This window comes from Pristiophorus japonicus, chromosome 15, assembly GCF_044704955.1.
Source record: "Pristiophorus japonicus isolate sPriJap1 chromosome 15, sPriJap1.hap1, whole genome shotgun sequence".
Lineage (NCBI taxonomy): Eukaryota > Metazoa > Chordata > Chondrichthyes > Pristiophoridae > Pristiophorus > Pristiophorus japonicus.
In genome coordinates this window covers 40,462,693-40,485,843 of record NC_091991.1, presented here as the reverse complement: position 1 = coordinate 40,485,843, position 23,151 = coordinate 40,462,693, and the positions used below count along the sequence as shown (strand labels likewise).

At 40.2% G+C, this 23,151-nt stretch overlaps 1 protein-coding gene across 1 annotated transcript in view; it reads left to right on the top strand.

Moving 5' to 3' along the window:
• Positions 1 to 22,707, top strand: part of tes (testis derived transcript (3 LIM domains)) — a 62,579-nt gene extending 39,872 nt beyond the window's left edge. Inside the window, exons 5-7 of the mRNA XM_070900353.1 lie at positions 12,256 to 12,471; positions 19,798 to 19,956; positions 22,070 to 22,707. Coding sequence (XP_070756454.1) covers positions 12,256 to 12,471; positions 19,798 to 19,956; positions 22,070 to 22,261 — 567 coding nt within the window. The 3' untranslated portion in view covers positions 22,262 to 22,707. The remainder of the gene's footprint in view (positions 1 to 12,255; positions 12,472 to 19,797; positions 19,957 to 22,069) is intronic.
• Positions 22,708 to 23,151: the final 444 nt, after the last annotated feature.

Below are 23,151 nucleotides of genomic sequence, written 5' to 3'. Positions count from 1 at the left end.
CAAGTTTTGGCAGCTGGGCCCTGCGTCAGGGGGTGCAGTGCTAATGGAGGCATTGTACACCTCTCTTGGGCGCTAGCATGGGAAACTACCGAGCTAAAGAGCCAGGCCGGGACCCCTCGGAGATGCTTAGGGGCCAGTGGGGAGGGGGAGGAACCTTTAAACCCCCCCCTCCACAAAATCATTCCCCAAAAATTGCCCATGCCACCACAACACACATCTCAAAAAAAAACTAACAAAAAAAAAGTCACACTTATCTTAGGAGTCCATTACTCCTCTCTGCTGTCGGGATCATTGCACCGCCTGATTTCCCAGACAGTCAGTGCAAGGCGCACTGTGGGGCGGACGGGTCAGGCAAGAATCAAAACTGGTACCAGTGACACAACCAGGGCCGTTACACACTTGCGTAGTTCTTCCAGGCAGGGCTGTTTATTCTTTTAGTTTTTTTGAGATTTGTGTTGTGCAGACGTGGGCAATGTTTTGGAAATGCTTTTGTGGTATTTTAGGTTTATCCTGTTCCGCCATTCAATGAGATCATGGCTTATCAGTGAGCGAACTCCATAAACCCGCCTTTGTCCCATATTCTTTAATTTGGTTAACAAAAAGCTATCCATCTTGGATTTAAAATTAACAATTGATGTAGCATCAATTGCCATTTGCGGAAGAGAGTTCGAAACTTCTACCACCCTTTCTGTGTAGAAGTGTTTCCTAAATTCACTCCTGAAAGGTCTGGCTCTAAATTTTAGACTACGTTCCCTAGTTGTACGTTAAATGCGCTATATAAATACAAGTTGTCATAAGAACATAAGAAATAGGAACAGGAGTAGGCCATACGGCCCCTCAAGCCTGCTCCGCCATTCAATAAGATCATGGCTGATCTGATCATGGACTCAGCTCCACTTCCCCGCCCGCTCCCCATAACCCCTCAGCAGCTCAAGAAACTGTCTCTTTCTGTCTTAAATTTATTCAATGTCCTGGCTTCCACAGCTCTCCGAGGCAGCAAATTCCACAGATTTTCAACCCTCAGAAGAAATTTCTCCTCATCTGTTTTAAATGGGTGGCTCCTTATTCTAAGATCATGCCCTCTATTTCTAGTCTCCCCAATCAGTGGAAACATCCTCTCTGCATCCAACTTGTCAAGCCCCCTCATAATCTTATATGTTTCGATAAGATCACCTCTCATTCTTCTGAATTCCAATGAGTAGAGGCCCAACCTACTCAACCTTTCCTCATAAGTCCACCCCCTCATCCCCGGAATCAACCTAGTGAACCTTCTCTGAACTGCCTCCAAAGCAAGTATATCCTTTCGTAAATATGGAAACCAAAACTGCACGCAGTATTCCAGGTGTGGCCTCACCTATACCTTGTATAGTTGTAGCAAGACTTTCCTGCTTTTATACTCCATCCCTTTTGCAATAAACACCAAGATTCTATTGGCCTTCCTGATCACTTGCTGTACCTGCATACTAACCTTTTGTTTCATGTACCCCCAGATCCCGCTGTACTGCGGCACTTTGCAATCTTTCTCCATTTAAATAATAACTTGCTCTTTGATTTTTTTTTCTGCCAAAGTGCATGACCTCACACTTTCCAACATTATTGTTCTAGAATCTCCACAAAAATACCCTTGGCAGGAAGGGAAAGAGTGGAAAAGGAATAAAAGAAACAAATGGTATTTAAATCGTTTTTTTTCTGAACTATAATCTTTTTGGGAGGGAAAGAACAGTGAGCAAGAAATACTGTGTTTAAAAAGCTGAGTCTAATTGAAGACTCCTTAAATAAGTAGAATCCAGGAGCTAACATGGTAAAATGAATCACACATTTATTGATTCTACAATTAATTTAATACTTTTTTTCTTTAGTCTGAAATGATTTACGTATACATACAGGACCTCTTTGGAGTTCTGACTTGATTTGAATCCAGTGAAGCATTTTTGAGCTGTTGAAGTAGCCAAGAGCGTTGCCAGATACACAAACTGTTCTCAACATGACCATTTTTAGCAAAGCCTAAAATACCCATCCATTTGTATCATGATGTTTGTATAATACTGACAGTTAACTCTCTAAAGTATGATGCACTGAAAGCTAACGCAACTAAAAGCTGATTCTTATGGTGATCTGTGAAGAATGTTTGAAAGCTTTTAAAATGAACGTCATAAGACTTGAAATGCTATTGATGAGGGGGTCATTTTGTAACTGGAAAGAAAGGGCGTGCATTTATATAGAGCTTTTCATGACTTCAGGACATCCAAAAGTGCTTCACAGCCATGATGCACATTTGTAGTGTAGTCACTGTTGTAATGTAGGGAAGTGCAGCCACCAGTTTGTGCACAGCAAGTACCTATAACCAGCAATGCAATAAGTAGTCAGATAATCTGTTTTATTGGCGTTAGCCTGGACACTGGGAGATCGTTCCCTGCACTACTTCAAATAGTATCATTGGATCTCTTACATCCACGCGAGAGGGCAGATGGATTCTTCGTTTAACGACTCATCCAAAATATAGCACCTCTGACAGCACAGCACTCCAAGTATTGTACTGAAGTGTCGGTCTAGATTATGTATTCAAGTCTCTGGAGTGGGACTTAAACCCAAAACCTTCTGGCTCAAGTGAGAGTGTTACAAAGCTGACACTAGGATAGAAGTGGAGTGGAGAATCGAACCAAGCAAGACAATTTGGAAGGGAGAGTCATAGATGGATAACCTCACTGGAGGTTGAACTCTCAAAACAAAGAGTTAGAGCTGCACACAAATGATGTAAACTTTACATTCAGTGGGCAGAAACAGGAGGTTTGGTTGTGGTTACTGCGTGTAATGTTGGCATGGGAACACCTGGTTTAAAAACAGGTTGAAGGAGGGAATTGTTACGGTCGAGGAGTTTGTCATGGATATTCACAACTTTTCTTGTGTTTCCATATAAAATATGTATCTCTTCATACAACAAAGTTTCCTATTCGGCAATGGGCAGAAATGTCATAAGGTAAATGCTAATAATATTTATAAATAGATGGGGATTTAAAAAATCATAAATAAAACTGGAACAATAGACTGGTACAACATTGAAGTGTTTGTGCTGCACTGGACATCAACAAGCAAATTTAGCAACAGTGTTCTAGCCTCCCACTATCCTATCACCCTGACAATTTCCAAATGTTCACTTCGAGGCATGCTCATTCAAATTGGCCGATGACTTAACCTAAAATGAACTTGTGTGAAAAGATCATTTAATTTGAATCTAATTCGATTACTTCCCGAAACATACATAAAACCATGAGATAGCTAAATTTACTTTAAATAATCTGGATTATCAAACTTACTCCCTTGTTCTGCATCCACCGCATGTGCACACACTCTCTATCTCTTCTCTTTTTCTCTTTCTCTTTCTCTCTCTCTCTCTCTCTCTCTCATCGTATCTTTGATCAGAGGTTAGAAACATAGAAATTTACAGCGCAGAAGGAGGCCATTTCAACCCATCATGTCTGCACCGGCTGACAAAGAGCCACACGGCCCTCGATCAGCAGCCCTGAAGGTTTCATATAAACCCATGAACAATGGCAGAAAGGTAATGAGCATCCGGCCCAACCAGTCCACCCCACGCAACTGCGATGCCCCATGTATCACAACATTTTACACTCCACACCACCCGGAGCCATGCAATCTCTTGGGAGAGGCAAAAAAAAGCAATTAAAACCAAGGCCAATTGGGGAAAACAAAATTGGGAAAATTCCTCTCCGACCCATCCAGGCGATCAAAACTAGTCCAGGAGATCACTCTGGCCATATTAGATTCCCTGCAGTACTTACCATCGTATCTGCGCCAGCCAACAAGGGGTTATCCAGTCTAATCCCACTTACCAGCTCTAGGTCCGTAACCCTGCAGGTTACGGCACTTCAAGTGCACATCCAAGCACCTTTTAAATGTGGTGAGGGTTTCTGCCTCCACCATCCTTCCAGGCAGCGAGTTCCAGACCCCCACAACCCTCTGTGTGAAGAAGCTTCTCCTCAAATCCCCTCTAAACCTTCCACCAATCACTTTAAACCTATGCCCCCTCGTAATTGACCCTTCCACCAAGGGAAATAGGCCCTTGCTATCCACTATATCCAGGCCCCTCAAAGTTTTATACACCTCAATGAGGTCTCCCCTCAGCCTCCTCTGTTCCGAGGAGAACATACCCAGCCTATCCAATGTGTTCTCATAACTAAGATTCTCCATTCCAGGCAGCATCCTTGTAAAACTTCTCTGCGCCCTCTCCAGTGCAATCGTGTCCTTCCTATAATATGGCGAGCAGAACTGCATGTAGTATTCCAGCTGTGGCCTAACCAGTGTAATATGCAATTTAAGCATAACCTCCCTGCTCTTGTACTCTATGCCTCGGCCAATAAAGGGCATTCTGTATGCCGCCTTAACCACCTTATTCACCTGGTCTGCTACTTTCAGGGATCTGTGGATAAGCACTCCAAGGTTCTACACGATTAAGTGGCCTACCGTTTAATGTGTATACCCTTTCCTTATTAGCCCTCCCCAAGTGCATTACCTCACACTTCTCCGAATTAAATTCCATTTGCTACTGTTCTGCCCACCTGACCAGTAGATTGATATCCTCCTGCAGTCCATGACTTTCCTCTTCATTATTAACCACACAGCCAATTTTAGTGTCTACTGCAAACTTCTTAATCATACTCCCTATATTCAAATCTACATCATTAATGTATACCACAAAAAGCAAAGGGCCCAGTACTGAGCCCTGTGGAACCCCACTGGAAGCATCCTTCCAGTCAAAAAAACATCCATCAATCATTACCCTTTGCTTCCTACCTCCCAAGTCAATTTTAGATCCAACTTGCCACTTTGCCCTGGATCCCATGGTCTTTTACCTTCGTGACCAGTCTGCCATGTGGGACCTTATCAAAAGCTTTGCTAAAGTCCATATACACTATTATTGTATGCACTACCCTCATTGAATTTTTCAAGGAGGTAACCAGGAGAGTCAATCAGGTTAAGTCAAACATGATCTTCCTTTAACAAATCCGTGCTGACTGTCCCTGATTAATCCTTACCTTTCTAAATGTAGACTTATCCTGTCCTTCAGGATTTTTTCCAATAATGTTCCCACCACTGAGGTTAGGCTGACAGGCCTATAATTACTCGGCCTATCCCTTTCTCCCTTCTTAAACAAGGGTACCACATTAGCAGTCCTCCAGTCCTTTGGCACCATGCCTGAATCCAAAGTGGACTGGAAAATGATGGTCAAAGCCTCTGCTATTTCCTCTCTTGCTTCGTGCAACAGCCTGGGGTGCATTTCATCTGGGCCTGGGGACTTATCCATTTTCAAAGCTGCCAAACCCCCCCAATACCACCTCCCCTCACTATGCCTATTTCATCCAGAATTTCACACTCCTCCTCGATAGCAGGATCTACATTGCCCCTTTCCTTTGTGAAAACAGATGCAAAGTATTCATTAAGAAGCATACCCACATCTTCCGCCTCCACACACAGATTACGCTCATGGTCTCTAATGGTTCCTACCCTTTCTTTAGTTATTCTCTTGCTCTTCATATATTTATGGAACATCTTTGGGTTTTCCTTGATTTTACTTGCCAAGAATTTTTCATGCTCTTTTCTTAGCATTCCTAATTTCACACCTGAACTTCCTATATTCCTCCAGAGAATCTACAGTATTTACCCATCTGTACATGACATAAGTTTCCCTTTTTTCTTTATTCTCCCCTGTAAGTCCCTAGATATCTAGGGGGCTCTAGAATTATTCCCACCCTTTTTCTTTAAGGGCACATGTTTGGCCCGAGCCCTCTGGATCTCCTCCTTGAATGCCTCCCACTGTTCCGACACTGATTTACCTTCAAGTAGCTGTTTCCAATCCACTGTGGCCAAATCACTTCTCAACTTAACAGTTAGTTTTTCCCCAATTTGGGACTTTTATTCCTGGTCTATCCTTGTCCTTTTCCATAATGATCTTGAATCTGAGTGAATTATGGTCACTGGCACGCATGTGCTCGCGAACTGATACTCCTTCCACCTGCCCAGCTTCATTCCCCAAAACTAAATCCAGAACCGCCCCCTCCCATGTTGGGCTTAAAAAAAAAGTTTTCTTGAATGCATTTTATGAATACTGCAACCTCTATACCCTTCACACTATATTTGTCCCAATCAATGTTAGGATAGTTAAAATTCCCTATGTAGGGGTAAAAAGGAGGCTTCTCTCCCTCGGGGCGGACTACCCGATCTAGGTAATCGACACCTCGCCCATCTGTTGGGGTAGAAGGAAGGCTTCTCTTCCTCTGAGTGGATTAACTGATGTAGATAATCGACACCTCGCCCAGCTCCCACTGTATAATGACCACGGAAGTAAACAAACGAAACCTCAGGTTAACCAGCTTTATTTCGAGCAATGCAAGGGCAGGTCATGGAACCTTTGAAATAAATGAGATTTTGAGTACAATTTATACAGGCTTTGGAGAGAAGCTACCCTCCTACAAAATCATCAATAGGTCTATTGCTATCAGCGAAGTTACATTGATTTGTCGACTCTTATCAGACTGGCTCTGAGTGGTATATGCAACTGCCCATCTCCCATCATTGTGTTCCATTATTTGCCCGCTACCCCAGTCTGCACGTCGCGTAGAGTAACTGTACCAAAATACTGGCTTCTTTATCTCTTCCTAGAGACTTCTAATCAAAAGCTGCTGACTTTGGCTGCTTAAGTGTTACTAAGGTTAAGGATACAGTTTAATGCATTATACATTTGTGCTATACCTATATAAGCAAGTGTTACATACACAGGCAATTTCTCAGACCTAATACTGATCTGTTCATCACCTTTGTCTGCTACAATTTATCCCTTACACCCTACTATTACTGCCCTAATGGTTTTTGGACTTCACAGAAATATGCCTACATATTTGCCTCCCATTGTTTGGAGGTCTATAATACACACCCAGCAGTGTGATCGCCCCTTTTTTTATTTTTCAGTTCAACCCATACGGCCTCATTTGATGATCTCTCTAACATATCATCCCTCCTCATAGCTGTAATAGTTGCTTTAATCAATACTGCGAATCCCCCCCCCCTTTTTTTTTACTCCCCTCTCTGTCCTGTCTAAAAAATCCTGTAACCAGGAATATTAAGCTGCCAACCCTGCCCCTCTTTCAGCCATGTCTCTGTAATGGCTATAATGTCATACTCCCAAGTGTCTACCTGTGCTCTCAGCTCATCCGCCTTATTTGCTATACTCCTTGCATTAAAGTATGTACCATTTAGCGCAGGAAGACCTCCTTAATTATTACTAACCCTTATTTCCTCTGTCTTACAAATTCACTTTCTACATTCTTGCTTTGCAATTTCTGTTTAAACTCTCTGCAACAGCACTCGCAAAACTCCCCACGAGGACATTGGTCCCGGCGCTGTTGATGTGATAACTTTAATGACTATTATGCCATTGTTTGTGTTCTCCCGTTAAAGTTTAGAAGGGAATGAAAAGTGTTGTGGATTCCCTAAGTTCTTCATGGTGAGTATCATTGACACCTCTGGAGGATTCGTCTGCCGCCTTCATCTTTTCCTTCAGTGTGGATGTTCCCCTGGATAGAATTCAGTTTGTCTCTTAGCCAGGGCGTCAACCAGGCCTTCCAGGTCCGATTGCCTAGAGTGTAGAGGCTTAATAACACCACATAATCACCATTTACACCTTTCACTTTTCAAGAAACCAGCCACAGCAGTAGACAGGTAGGAAATAAGTGCTAACTGATAGAGGCATCTGTTCAATATCAGATGTTCAACTCTCATACCAACCTTGTCTTTCAGTGGCATTTGTGCATGAATTAATGTTTAATGTAAAAGATTGGCACCAGAATTCTCCAGTTTATGGGGTCAATTTTCCCCAGTGATTTGTGCGTTTTTTTTTTGAGCAGGCTGCTCTTTTTGGCCTAAGTTGAAAAACCACAGTTTCCCCAATCGATTTGCACCAGTTACAATTTTTTTTAGGTCAGTTTTTTTTTTCAGCCAAAGGGTCATAACCTGCCACCCGTGCCAATTCTGGCCATTTAGAGAAGTTTGGCCAGCTGAGAGTTACTCCATTTGTGCTTAGGCCAGTGTATGTGGCCTCTGCAGAAAAAAAATTCCCTCGAGTTAAGGAAATCGGTGCAGCAGATGCCCGGACACAGAATTGAAAAAAACATAGCAGCAACTGACCTCTAACCCCACCCAAAGGCTGTCTGGTCCATTCAGAGCGACAGAGAGAGACACACACACTGGGAGAAGACCAGGGTTGGAGGCAAGTTGCTGCTATGTGTTTTTCAATTCTTTTAATCTTACACCAAAATGAACAAATCCAACGGGGAAACTTAGAATTTTTTTTTGGTGTACTTGGGGCCCCAAAAAATGCTTTGGGGAAAATTGAGCCCATTGACATTAAAACTGAAAATATATTGTTTGTTTTTTGATCAAAGTAGAATGTTGAATCCCTCCCAAAAGTCCCACATGCATACAATTAAATCTTTCTTTCTCTTTGTTGCATTTGTATATAGAACATTAAGGGCTACAAATTTGGTTCTCGGCCATAATTGTATTTTTTCACCCAAATTATCATTATGGCTATGAGGCAGTAAATTCAAGCTTCAATTTGCGCAGTGGTAAAAATTGGCGTTGCACGAGGATTCGTGGCGCAAACTACGATACTCGTCAACTTTACTCTGAGGCCGATGCCGCTGTTAGTTGGGCCTAGAAAGGGGGAAAAAACAAAAAATATATTGCAAAAATAAAAAAAATCACAATATTCACAAGACACTTAACTAGTGGATCGCTGCAATAGAATTTAAAAAATAAAAGCTTTAACTTACTTTTTTGCAGATCTTCATACTTACCGCTGATTCAGGGGCAGCTTTTTCCTTGGCGGTTTTTTCATCCTAAATACAGGTGCGCTCAAACAGCCAAATTTTTGGCGAAAGCGATATTTCGAGTCTTGCACAGTGGCGCTCCTCTCTCCAACGGTATTTGTAAAGCGGCGGTGCCAGATTTCTCCGAATTTCCTGATTCGCCGTTTTTCGCCAAAAATGGCAAAATATCGCAGAAAAAACGGTCGCAAGGTCGGTAAATTTTTAGCCCAAAGTCTCCAGTGTATTCCACATTATTCTGAAAATTAAAATATGTACGGGTATTCCTTGGTATATTTCAACAGACAGGTATCCAGTGAATCTATGGCTTTTCCTTCCAGTTGTATTAGATTATACAATTTATCTGAACGTCTGTCAATTATACAGAGGGATTTCTCACATGTTCTATCTGACAGTACAGGGTATAGACAAAACTGAGGGAATGCATCACAACACAACAAACATCAGGGCAAGTAGAAAATGTAATGGGACGTTAAACACCTAAAGGGCAGTAATTAAAATACGTTCTCGTGCCTCCTTCTTCTTGTGCAAAAATAGAGTTGTATGAAAAAATGGGTTTGATGGACCAAATAAATTTTATCTTTCAATATTTATGTGCAGTGTAGTATTCACCCTGTTGCCAGTCCAATTGCCCTAATTCAATTTCAGCCTTTGCAAACTATCTTTACTCCAGATACTGTGCCCTAAATACAGTGAGCAAATTTAACACATTTGGGGGCTAGAAATTCCCCAGTTTTTTTTTTGATAAATAACGTCATTTTTGTGAAGAAATAAGAATAAAAATTTCGCCATTTTTTAACAGGGTAAATTTGGCCACAAAATACACCTGTTGTTTTTTAAAAAAAAAAACGATGTTGCAAGAGGATTCGCGGCAGAAACTGCGATCTCGCCAACTTTAGCCCGAGGGATATCAACGCCAATAATACAGGCCCTGAGAGGGGAGAGAAAACACACACACAAAAATTGCAAATCAAAAATCACACAACATTTACAAGACCCTTAACTAAGTAATCGCTGCAAAAGAATTAAAAAATAAAAACTTTAACTTACCTTTTTTGCAAGTCTTCCTACTTACTAACATTTCTGATGCTGCAACAGATGCTTTTCTCGTGCATTTTTTGTCACCCGAGTACCGGTTCACCGAACGGCCAAATTTAGGCGGTACGATATTTTTCTGCCTTGCACCAGGGCAATCCGCTTTTCGGCGATATTTTGAAAACGCCACTCTTAAACTTTGGTGAATTTTGTGCACTTCATTTAAGATCAAAAAAGCAGTTTTAATGCAAAAAAAATTGTTAAAACGTGCATTAGGCTAGCTAGTTTCTAGTTCTTAAATTTCTGAGCAATTGTCAGTAGTTACAATCAATGGCCAGCAGAGGGGGGTACTTCACTTTCATTCTGACCATACAGCCCATTCCATTACAATGAACAGGGGTAGGCGAAATATTCAGTGAGCAGAAACTGAAAGGCTTACAACTATTTTCTATCCACGTCCATTATTATTTTAGCTATAAATTCTTTGAATTTATTTTCATGCAAATGAAACATTTTGGCATATTTACAGCTTCATCCAGTACCTCAACAATATGTATTGTAAATCAACAATTTAGAAAGGTATTCACTTGTGTTGTGAATCCTTTATTATTTTAAGAATTGCTTTTAAAAGTTACCTATAGTTATTTTAATATGATCTAGTCCAATCTTTGGTGGAAAGTAATCATTCCTTTGAACAGGAACTGCCTACCCTGGGATTTGGATGGACTACATTGTTTCCATTATTTTCTTTGCAGTTAGCCCTGGAACATGGGAAAACAAATTCAACATTAACACACTAGAGAGATCTTCCAAAATTAGCAAACTGCCTTGTTCCCATACCAGCTGTGTAACAGCCTTTCAATTTGCTTTTAGGATAGTGTTAATGGGGCGTGGGCTTAGAAGAAATGCTTATGTTCTACGCTTAATAAAGGATCCAGATTTGTTGGTGTTTCTGCTGAAATTGTTTTTAAAATTCATGATGTGGTAGCAGCAATACAGATTTAGATGTGAAATTAGGTTGTTTTATAAGAAGTTGTTAATTAAACTAATAGTTTTTTGCCTAATTTTGTTCCTGCCCCCATTTCTTCCTCAAGGTGTTGATTCTGTTCTTGGGGCAGGATTCCACAGTCCCATCAAGTATATCACCGAAATGACCATTCTTCACATTTGAGTCTTGACAGTGAGTGAGATAGTCGGCAAGTTGTTCCCTATGGGGGTAACACAATTGATCATGATGTTCACATGCATCACTAGCTATGGATAGGGAGCAGGACCTCTGGCCTTTAACAGTAATCACTTTTAATGAGGCTTTAATAGATTATGCAGTTTTCAGTAAAAGTTGCTACTGAATTTTTATTAAAAGGTTTATTAGCAAATGATGTCGTAAAATGTTTCTAAGATCTTACTACAGCAAGGGAACACTAGATTAGATTAGCCTATCCCGAGTGATTTATTGCATCATATCCTTCTATATTTAAGTTTTACATTAGATTACTCTTTCCTCTGATAAAATATTTTGATTTCCTTGCTAAAATGGAACATTTAGTGACGCACTCATTAACCCCCTCTCCATCAGAACTTCTGGACAGTGCTGAATGACCATATTATAAAGCTATCTAATGCAAAATATTGTGGGTTGTTTGCACTGACCATATAATCACTCCAGAATCTGGATATACAGTTTACCAGTAACCAATTGCAGATTACTTTTGTAAACCTGTAATAATGTAACAATTATTAAGACTTTAGCAGTTGCATCGTAACAAAATTCAATGTACTGATTGTCGTTGTCAACACAAGAACTGCCCAACAGTGTTGTCCACTGAGCCATAGGATCAGGAGAATTTTGGGTTCAATCCTAGATCATGTTCACTTATCTGAGTTGGACAGCGATAGAGGAGCTAAAACTGGCTGTGGAGCCCTTGGGATAGGGAGGGGGAAAATACTAGCCAGGATTCCTGCTTCTCATCTCTCTCCAGTAATCTCTGCTCGAATGTTCGTGTGTGTATGTGTGTCTGGTGAGGACAGAATTGGGCTCAGCGATAATTTTCCCCTCTCCTGCCTCTCTCCCTCTCCCCCTTTGATTGAATAGCCTGACAACACCTGCTATCTAGGTTCAGATATGAAGTATGACCACATGGGCAAAGTACTGTACCATATATTTATACACACGTACTCTGTGTGTTCAAGCCTGTAATGCTCTATCTGGGATTAACCTCTCCACTCACTCTTATTCTGTGTGATGTCATCTGAGTGCCTTAATTTTGTTCTTCTAACCTTGTAACATATTTTCACCTCTTCTCTTTTGTTCTTGTTTTAGGCATGCTTCCGTTGTAAATTGAACATGAAGGAGGGTGACCCAGCTGTATACGCGGAGCGGGCTGGTTATGACAAGCTGTGGCATCCCTCTTGTTTTGTCTGCTGCATCTGCAGTGAGCTCCTGGTGGATATGATCTACTTTTGGAAGAAGGGCAAACTGTACTGTGGTCGTCACTACTGTGACACTGAGAAGCCACGTTGTGCTGGCTGTGATGAGGTAAGAAAAAACTTTTATTTGATTAAACAAAATTTACAATTTCAATATTTCTTTACTATATGCTGTATCATAGGAATATGCATAAAGAACCTTCTCTGTGACCATAGTGTATTAGGTTTTAATGTACAATAAGATCATATAAAGGATAACTTCTGAATCCCTATTTTAATTATAGCAGTCCACTGCAGTTATCAAATCCCAACATGCAAAACCCCAAGTACTACCTCCAACTTTAGTTACTATCTTACTCTAGCTTCACCTTTAACAATTGAGAAACATCTAATAATTAATCTGTCATTTAAAAATTTCAAACCAAAACATACATGCTTACCAAAACACTGCTGAAAATCGCAAAATACAATTCAACAAATACAATTCAACAAAAACAATATTCTGCCTTTGCCCCAATAATCTTGTATATCATAACATCACATTCACTGCCACACTGAGCAGTGTAAAGACAGATGCAGTAAATGTATATACTGTGTCTATAATAACAGAAAATGCTGGAAACACTCAGCAGGTCAGGCAGCAGCTGTGGAGAGAACTCGTGCCTGTATGCGAGACAGAGCAGTGCCTATATATGTGTTTTGTCAAATCATACTTCTTCTGTATACACAAATTTCTTGCTTGTGATTGGCTCAAGTTTCATATAAATCAACAATAAATCATGAAAGACATATTAAAAACCACAAAGAAAGCATAAGCAGTGACAAACTCTCCCAACAAGAGAAACCTGTTGCATGTTAAAACTTTACCTAGATATTTCTCATGCTTTGTGACAAAGACCACTTCCTTAAGTGATCCCTTCTCTATGAACCAGAGTGTGAATTTACATATACAATATCTGGTAATATAACATTGTCTAGGGGTCAAATGGAAACCCTTATAACAGTATGTAACTTGCTCGATATGGCCCCATCCCTTTCCTAGACTTCATTAAAAATAGTAAAAATACCTATCCGATTGCTGTTTAGGGTGTAAACGACTGGACAGGTTTATTAGAAATAGCAGATAAGCAGTAGGAAGAGACAAGGCACTATTTCTACAGAGTTTGTTACTCATCCTTTCTCCTGTGTTACAAAAACAACAACAGGCACAGCATTTTGCTAGCTTTACTGATATTACTAAACCTGCACTGTAGCCTGTGCTGTAACTCTTAAATGAGGTCATTGTAAAGGCCTCCACGAGAAAACGTCTACATGAGCTGTGATATATCCGCTGTAGAACTGAGCATGCACTGCTGCCAATATCTCTCTCAAATCCTTTGAGGTTGAAAACTGGAATATGGAAATCAAAAAGGTGCCTTCCATCGTTCAATCAACCAACATCCACAAACTAACAAGATATTTCCTTATCTCCCTTCTACCACTGGCCCTGCACAGGTGTGAGACCGCAGGCCAGTTGTGTGTTGAAAGCACTTTGCTAATTTGATGGTTTTCGGGACAAAACAAGTAGTTCATGTTAAGTGACTTCTATTTGCATCAAAATTCAAATGTGCTTGCATAAGAATAATTCCTTTAAAGTGATATTTTGCAAACCAGACAGTCATGTACATCCTTGTGGAAAGCTAGCTAGTAGGAACAAGTCGCATCTCCGCTACTTAAAGCGTGTAAACTTTCTGATGACTTAAATTGTGGCAGATTTGCTTATTTCTCTCAAAGTGGTACAAATTACATAATTCCATGTTGGCCTGTATTTTGCGGCCCCGATGGGTGTGTACGTGGCCGTAAGGGCCTCTCGAGTTCCGGGTTTTCATAAGGCCTGCTTTTACAAGTGTAAGAGTTTAAATGATTATAAAAATCTTTTTTCAAAACCATTTAAACATTAAAACACTTGTTAAATGAGGTACAGTTATTTTTAGCCCCTTTTAACATATATTTACATTTATTTTTCAAAAAATTAAATTTTTGTTTTTAATGTTTAATTATTTTTTAATTCATTTTAAATATGTAATGTTTTATTTATTATGTTAATACATTTTTTATGTGAATCCCCATTGATGGTTATGGGGGGGATTCTGTACGTACTGAATCCCCATAAGCATAAATGGGGATTCCCCTTCTTTCATTGGTTGGGCCAGCCCATGTGATTCCAGGGGCGCTTGCGAACAGCTTGCGTCCCAGCGATACATGGGCCTTTACACAGAGGCCCAGGAGCTTGAGCCTCTGTGGATCCCGAGGCAGAAGGTAAGTTCATAGATTTTTTTTGCGGTCAGAAGCATCCGCCCGTGGGGTGTCTCCAACTGCAAATTCAGGCCCATTATCTTTTGAAAATCCTTTTGCTACCATTTTGAACTCTTTACTAAACCAATGACTTGAAATAAGGTTTGTAGCTTAATTTTTTTTAAGTACAAATATTAATTAATTATGTTCTTGTATTAGCATTTTCTATGTATTAAATGCCTGTAACAATCTTTTGCATTGGATGCTTATGAGAGACTGGAACTCATTGTGATGATTCCCAGAGCTACTATGACCTGCTGGTAAACCTGTCCAATTGCAGCCTACAGCTCCCAAAATGCATTGATGCCGAGAGAGATTGGCTATTCCCATGCCAGGGCTTAAAAACAGAAAATGCTGGAAACACTCTGGAGAGAGAAACCGAGTTGATGTTTCAGGTCATTGACCTTTCTTCAGAACTGAAAAAGTTAGAGATATAATAGGTTTGGAGAAAGTGGGGGCGGGGAGGAATGAACAAAAGGCAAGGTCTGTGATAGGGTGAAAGGCAGGAGAGATTAAATGACAAAAGGGATGAGTGCAAGGCAAAAGGAGATGGTAATGGGACAAGTAAAGGAACAAAAAGTGGGTCTAGAAGAGGTGTAAATAGAAGAGGAATAGCATGTCAGGACGTGTCAATTGTAAGCCCCACCACTTCCAACACGTATCAATGGAACATTTCTCTCAATGAAAATCCTTAGGGAAGCCATTGTTATGAGCAGTTTAGTTCATTTATCTTTTTTCAAGTATAAAACATCAAACAAAAGTTAAACCATGAAAAATTAGCATTTTCCTGAGATAACCCTGAAATGAAAAATGTATACCATTTACTAGCCGATCCCCCACAATTGCAGTAAGCGAGTTGAACGTAGACAACGTTGACGAGGGAAGGAGCATATTTTTAGGTTTTGCATTGTATTCTAAATGGTTATAACAGCCTACTATCTTTTTTTTATGTTCACATTGAGAGCTCAACACAATTATTATTCATATACACAGTAGCAAGTAGTAGAAAGAATGTTCCAGCTTGGTGGAAGGTACTGAATAAAAGTCCTGATTTAAATATGAACATTTTGTAATACTAAGTACTTGGGTATTTGGTAAAGCACATAAGAACAAAAGAAATAGGTTTAGGCCATTTGGCCCCTCGAGCCTGCTCCGCCATTCAGTAAGATCATGGCTGATCTGATCTTGGGCTCAGCTCCACTTCCTGCCCGCTCCCCATAATCCTTTACTCCCTTATCGCTCAAAAATCTGTCTATCTCCACCTTAAATATATTCAACGACCCAGCTCTCTGGCGCAGAGAATTCCACAGATTTACAACCCTCCGAGAAGAAATTCCTCCTCATCTCCTTTTTAAATGGGCGACCCCTTATTCTGAAACTATGCCCCCTAGTTCTAGATTCCTCCATGAGGGGAAACATCCTCTGTGCATCTACCTTGTTGAGCCCCTTCAGTATGTTATATATTTCAATAAGATCACCTCTCATTCTTCTAAACTCCAATGAGTATAGGCCCACCCTACTTGACCTTTCTTCATAAGTCAACTCCTTCATCTCCGGAATCAACCTCGTGAACCTTCTCTGAACTGCCTCCAATGCAAGTATATCCCTCCATAAATAAGGAGACCAAAACTGTACGCAGCACTCCAGGTGTGGTGTCACCAATACCCTGTACAGTTGGAGCGGAACTTCTCTGCTTTGATACTCCATCCCCTTTGCAATAAAGGCCAACATTCCATTTGCCTTCCTGATTACTTGCTGTACCTGCATACTCACTTTTTATGTTTCATGCACAAGGACCCCCAGGTCCCTCTGTACTGCAGCATTTTGTAATTTCTCTCCATTTAAATAATTTTCTTTTTTATTTTTCCTGACAAAGTGGATAACCTCACATTTTCCCACATTATACTCCATCTGCCAAATGTTTGTCCACTCACTTACCTTGTCTATATCCCTTTGCAGATTTGTTGTGTCCTTCTCACAACTTGCTTTCCCACCCATCTTTGTATCATCAACAAACTTGGCTGCATTACACTCTGTCCCTTCATCCAAGTCATTAATATAGATTGTAAATAGTTGAGGCCCCAGCACTCAACTAGTTATTCTTTGCCAACTGGAAAATTTCCTATTTATCCCAACTCCCATGTTTTCTGTTAGTTAGCCAATCCTCTATCCATGCTAATATATTACTCCCAACCCCGTGAGTTTTTATTTTGTTCAGTAACCTTTTATGTGGCACCTTATCGAATGCCTTCTGGAAATCCAAAAACACCACATCCACTGGTTCCCCCTTATCCACTCTGCTCATTACATCCTCAAAGAACTCCAGCAAATTTGGCAAACATGATTTCCCTTTCATAAAACCATGTTGACTCTGCTTGACAGTATTATGCTTTTCCAAATGTCCTGCTACTGCTTCCTTAATAATGGACTCCAGCATTTTCCCAGCGACAGATGTTAGGCTAACCGGTCTATGGTTTCTTGCTTTCTGTCTGCCTTTTTTAAATGGGGGCATTGCATTTGCAGTTTTCCAATCTGCTGGCACCTCCCCAGAATCCAAGGAATTTTGGTAGATTACAATCAATGCAGCCACTTCTATTAAGTACCTAGAATGCAAGCCATCAGGTCCAGGGGACTTGTCCACCTTTAGTTCCATTATTTTACCAAGTACTTTTTCTTTATTGATTGTTTTAAGTTCCTCCCTCCCTATAGCCCCTTGACTATCCATTATTGGGTTGTTTTTAGTGTCTTCTACCATGAAGACCAATACAAAATATTTGTTCAAAGTCTCTGCCATTTCCTTGTTCTTCATTATTAATTCCCCAGTCTCATCCTCTAAGGGACCAACGGTTACTTTAGCCACTCTCTTCCCTTTTATATACCTGTAGAAACTCTTACTATCTGTTTTTATATTTCTTGCAAGTTTATTCTCCTAATCTAGCTTCCCTCTTTTTTTTAGTCGTCCTTTGCTGATTTTTAAAAAGTTTCTCAATCCTCTGGTCTCCCACTAATCTTGGCCACTTTGTATGCCATTGTTTTCAATTTGATACCACCCTTTACTTCCTTAGTTAGCCATGGATGGTTCTCCCTTCTCTTTAAAGTCTTTCCTTCTCACTGGAATATAATTTTGTTGAGAGTTATGGAATATCTCCTTAAATGTCCACCACTGCTTATCAACTGTCTTACACTTTAATCTATTTTCCCAGTCTACTTTAGCAAACTCTGCCTTTATACCTTTTGTAATCTCCTTTATTTAAGCTCAGGACACTGGTTTGAGATGCAACGTTTTCACCCTCCAACTGAATTTGAAATTCAACCATGCTATGATCACTCTTTCCTACAGGATCCTTTACTAGGAGATCATTTATTAATCCTGTCTCATTACACAGTACCAGATCTAAGATAACCTGCTCCCTGGTTGGTTCTGCAATGTATTGTTCAAGGAAACTATCCCGGATACACTCTATAAACGCTTCCTCCAGGCAACCGTGGCCAATTTGATTTGTCCAATCAATATGAAGATTAAAATCTGCCATGATTATTGCTGTTTCTTTTTGCCAAGCCTTCATTATTTCTTGATTTATGTTCCATTCAACAGTGTAGCTACTGTTAGGGGCGCTAGATACTTTGCCCACCAGTGACTTCTTCCCCTTATTATTTCTTATCTTCACCCAAACTGATTCTGCATCTTGATCTGAGCCAATATCATTTCTCACTACTGCACTGATCTCATTCTTTTTTAACAGAGCTACCCCACCTCCTTTTTCTAAAGAAGGAAAGTTGCATTTGGGCTTCATCTTTTTGTATATTTCTTGACGTTTACTATTTTTTTTTAAAATCATAACTCAAACAGATGACAGTAAAGGTCTCTTGTATTTTATGCAGAAGATTTATTTACGCAACTGTGTTTACATCTACCTGTAGTGGGGTATAAAAAGAGCCAAATAATATATTTTATTTTCCAAAAGCAATCAAACACTTGTCTATAGGGGGCGCTCTTTCTAAATTGTACCAGTGTCGATGTGCAACCCTTTCCTACTTCAAAATGGCAGCAATGCCTTCCTTTTCCCCTTGCAATAGATTAACTTATGAATTACCATGCGCAGCACCATAAGAGATGCAACTTCCTGTTAGGTAATGCTGACTTCCCATAACAGCTCGAGTTTACAAATAAAACCCAAAATACATCAACTTACTTCTGATTTTCAGTGCTGGCCTGAGACTGTCGGTGGCACTGTGGTGCATGTTCTGCCCATCTGCCAGCAGGCCTGGTGCCCTGCCCAAGTCTTCAAAACATGTTCTTGGTCCACTGATTTCCAATTTGCCTTGTGCAATCTGCTAATATATGTCACATCATTGTCCAGACAGAAAAAAGTTTGTGATACCTGCGATTCTGCAATGCAGTAGTGATGTTGCAAAGAGATATTCACATGTTGTATTAATATAACTTTCTGAAAAGGTTTTGTTGTACACTTTCCCTTATTTTCCTGGACCATGCATCTCCAGTGGCTGAGAGCACATTCCGAAGCAAACCAGCCATTAGGAAGTGCAAATGAATGTGCAGATAATTGGACTTGGTCTCTGTGAGTAGACTCCTTGCTACTGCTTTGGAGAGATGAGCGAAGGAGGTGAATTTGAAAACATGTAAAGTGACTATCATCTGTATTGACTCCTTGTATCACACACCCCTCTTCTTCATCCTTGGTGTCTGAATCCCCCAGATTTCTTATTGAGCATCTCTTGTTGCTTTATTACCGCTGTCCAACACATCATGCAAAACAACTGGAGTATTTGATTGTTAACTTGACATTCACCAATTCTGACATACCAGAATGTAACCTACTTCATTAAAATGATTTGTGCCATTTATACTGTGGCTCCACTTTTGGAACTTACTCTTAGCCCTCTCTATAGTGCAGTTTCAAACCTGGGTTTGTAATAAAGTCTGTCTGTATATGAGAACCAAGTTGCTGGTGCCAGGTGTGCCCTTGTGTTTCTTTGTGATTTTAATACCTCACAGACAGATTTAATGACTATATATTGTGATTACAGTATCAAACTCTATTCTGTGCACTTACTGTCTTGTTCTTTGATGTCTCCCTAGCTAATATTCAGCAATGAGTATACCCAAGCTGAAGGCCAGAACTGGCACTTGAAGCATTTCTGCTGTTTCGAATGTGACTGTGTCCTTGCTGGAGAAATTTATGTGATGGTGAATGACAAACCTGTCTGCAAACCTTGCTATGTGAAGCTTCATGCTGCGGTAATGTATCTTGTCAAAATGTCTGAGTTTATAACTGGGAGATTATAAAGCTGCAAATGGCCATATGGAAGATTGATCCCGCCCTTGGGGGGTCACTTATTCTTCGAGACTTGAGGGATTTTCAATATAACCTTTACTAAAAATGCAACTGCCATAACTATTTGTGAACAGATATTTTTGGCACTTCGTGTCTTGTAAATGTACTTTTGTTTGTGTGTGTAAATATATTTTTTGGATCCAGTCCTGATTTTGATATAAAAGTGCAAACAGTAATGCCAAAAATCTTTAAAAAAATATTCCAGTTGGGTATTATCTATATTGTGGCTCTGTTATTGATAAAGTTATGAATAAAGTAAGGCATTAAATCATAGAATAATACAGCACAGAAGAAGGCCATTCAGCCCATTCTGTGCCAGCTCTTTAGAAGAGCAATGCAGTCAGTCCCACTCCCTGGTCCTTTCCCCATATCCCTGCAATTTTTTTCTCATTCAAGTATTTATCCAATTCCCTTTGAATTCTACTATTGAATCTGTATCCACCACACTATCAGGCAGTGCAATCCAAATTCCTTACCACTCGTTGCATAAAAAAGTTTATCCTCATGTTGCCTCGGATTCTTTTACCAATCAACTTGTGTACCCCATCACGTTTAATTGAACATTTTACTATCTATTTAAAAAATATTATTATTGGCTAATGTCACATTTGGGATTTCTTGATCTTTTTTTGTTTTGTGGCGAAGATTTGTGGAGGAGATGTTAAAGTATTGTTTTATAACAAATTGAATTGGCAATAGTCTAACATACTCAGGTTCTAGCCTCTGACTTAGGGCAGGGGTTGGTTGAGGTATTAATTTAGTTTTCTACAATAACCAGAAACTATTTGTTACCTCCATTGTGGCTCAGTGGATAGCACTCTCACCTCTGAATCAGAAGATTGTGAGTTCAAGTCCCACTCCAGGGACTTGAGCACATAAATCTAGGCTGACACTCCAGTACAATACGTTAAACCGAGGCCCCGTCTGCTCTCTCAGGTGGATGTAAAAGATCCCAGGGTGCTATTTGAAGAAGAGCAGTGGAGTTATCCCCAGTGTGCTGGCCAATATTTATCCCTCAATCAACATAACAAAAACAGAATATCTGGTCATTCTCACATTGCTGTTTTTGGGAGCTAGCCGTGCTGCATTTCCCACATTACAACAATGACGACACTCCAAAAGTACTTAATTGACTGTAAAGCGTGTCGAGACATCCAATGTTTGTGAAAGACACTATAGAAATGCAAGTCTTCCTTCCTTCCTTCCTTCCATTCAGACGGCCTAACAAAATACCCATATCTATTATGAGGGATAATTCAATTCATCTGAGCCCAGCACCGATGTACTTTTGGGAGAGGGGGTAGTCGGTTTGGTTGACAGACATACTGGTGAATCCCTAAATGGACAAGCAGTTGGAGGCACTATTTTTCCTCCTGTATTCACAAGTGGAGGAAAAGAGACTTGTGGGTAGTCAGTCAGATTTGAAAGAGGAGACTACACGGAGAAGGCTGGGGCCTTGGGTTGGAGTTAAGATGCAAGAGATCAGTTTTTACAGTTAGATATGGTCTAGAAAGAAGGGTGATGTCAAAAACAAGTAAATCAGCCCACGAAGAGGGCAAGGCAGTGGTTTATAATCTTTTTTAATTTTTTGAGGACAGAAGTGAAACTGCATGAAGTAATTGAGATTGTTTTACAACTGTCACTTGCAGACCCAAAATTTGTAACGGACACCAATTCAAGTTTTCTGTAATGCGACACATTTTAATGATTCAAAATTTTAGAATGACTGCCCTCAGTGGGTTTTGCCTTGTAACGCAACACTTTCTGGGAAAACTGAGGGAGTGCTAACTTATGGCAATTGTGCATTTCTTAGGAGCTGCTTTTTATAAGTTCAGGAGGTCAGAGAAAAATGCACGAGGTTGGAACGCAAGCTAATTAGCAGCAGGGAACGAGAATGCAGTCGGGAACTAAATATTCAAATCTTGCACGTTGCTACCAGACCAGGTTTTTGAAAGATGCCAATGTGAATTCTGTACAACCATTAATTTCTTTCTCTGCATCAATGTCTGATTTCAGGTGTGCCAGGGTTGTCATAACATCATTGATCCAGAGGCACAACGTGTTACATATGGGAACTACAACTGGCACGCTACACCTGACTGCTTCCTGTGCTCCTGCTGCGGCAAATGTCTGATCGGCCAGAAGTTCATGCCAGTGGAAGGAATGCTGCTGTGCTCAGTGGACTGCAAGAAGAAGTTGATGTCTTAAAGAAGTGGCGAGATTTAACAGCAACAGATAAAATGTTGATTACAGCATTCCATTTCTTCAGTATATACAGTCTAGATTCTAGTAGTAGTGTATTGTGAATTGTGGAATTACTCTTGTTACAAAATATAAGAATTTGCTAATAAACAAAAGTTGCATTGAAAGGGACAAGTAAGTCGCATAATCATAACTAAGGAATCTATATTCAGCGTGTATATTATAGTGAACTCACCTCTCTTACTGAAAATTCTGTTTGTACTTCTAAAAGCATGATCTGAAAATTCCGTTTGTACTTCTAAAAGTATGATCTGGAGATCAAAGTTGGAAATCTCATTCTAGAAATAACTGAAATGGCATTCCTTTTTTATATTTAGGAAAATATCTATCCAATCAAAAGTGTACCTTATGTGTACTTTCTTGGGCTCATAAATAAAATTCAATTTAATGTGTTTTTCTCTCACTGTTCAGTATTTCAGATGTGTTTCTCTGTTGGGCATCATTATAGCTCGGACACAAAGGCCCAGAAATTCAATCGCGCCCAAAAATGTGCATGCTGCACGCACCTGTTCATGTCCGCCCCTGTTAAGCTGATGCTGGCAGCTCGTTATCATGAGTCAGGCGGACAGCCAGCACTATTCATTGGCTGCATGCCTGTTTGTGGTTTGGGGGGGGGGGGGGCAAATCTGGCTTTACTGACCACACTTAAAGGCACCCAGCACCTCCTAGAGAGGTGGCATAGCGAGTGTCAACATTGGAGGAGACATCACACTTGGTTTCTTCACACCTTATCCTCTTTTTTTTTTTACCTTATCTCTCTCCACACAATCTCCATGACAAAGTGCAGGTGCGTTAACCAATCACTTCTCTCTTAGCTCTGCCTTCACACTAAAAGC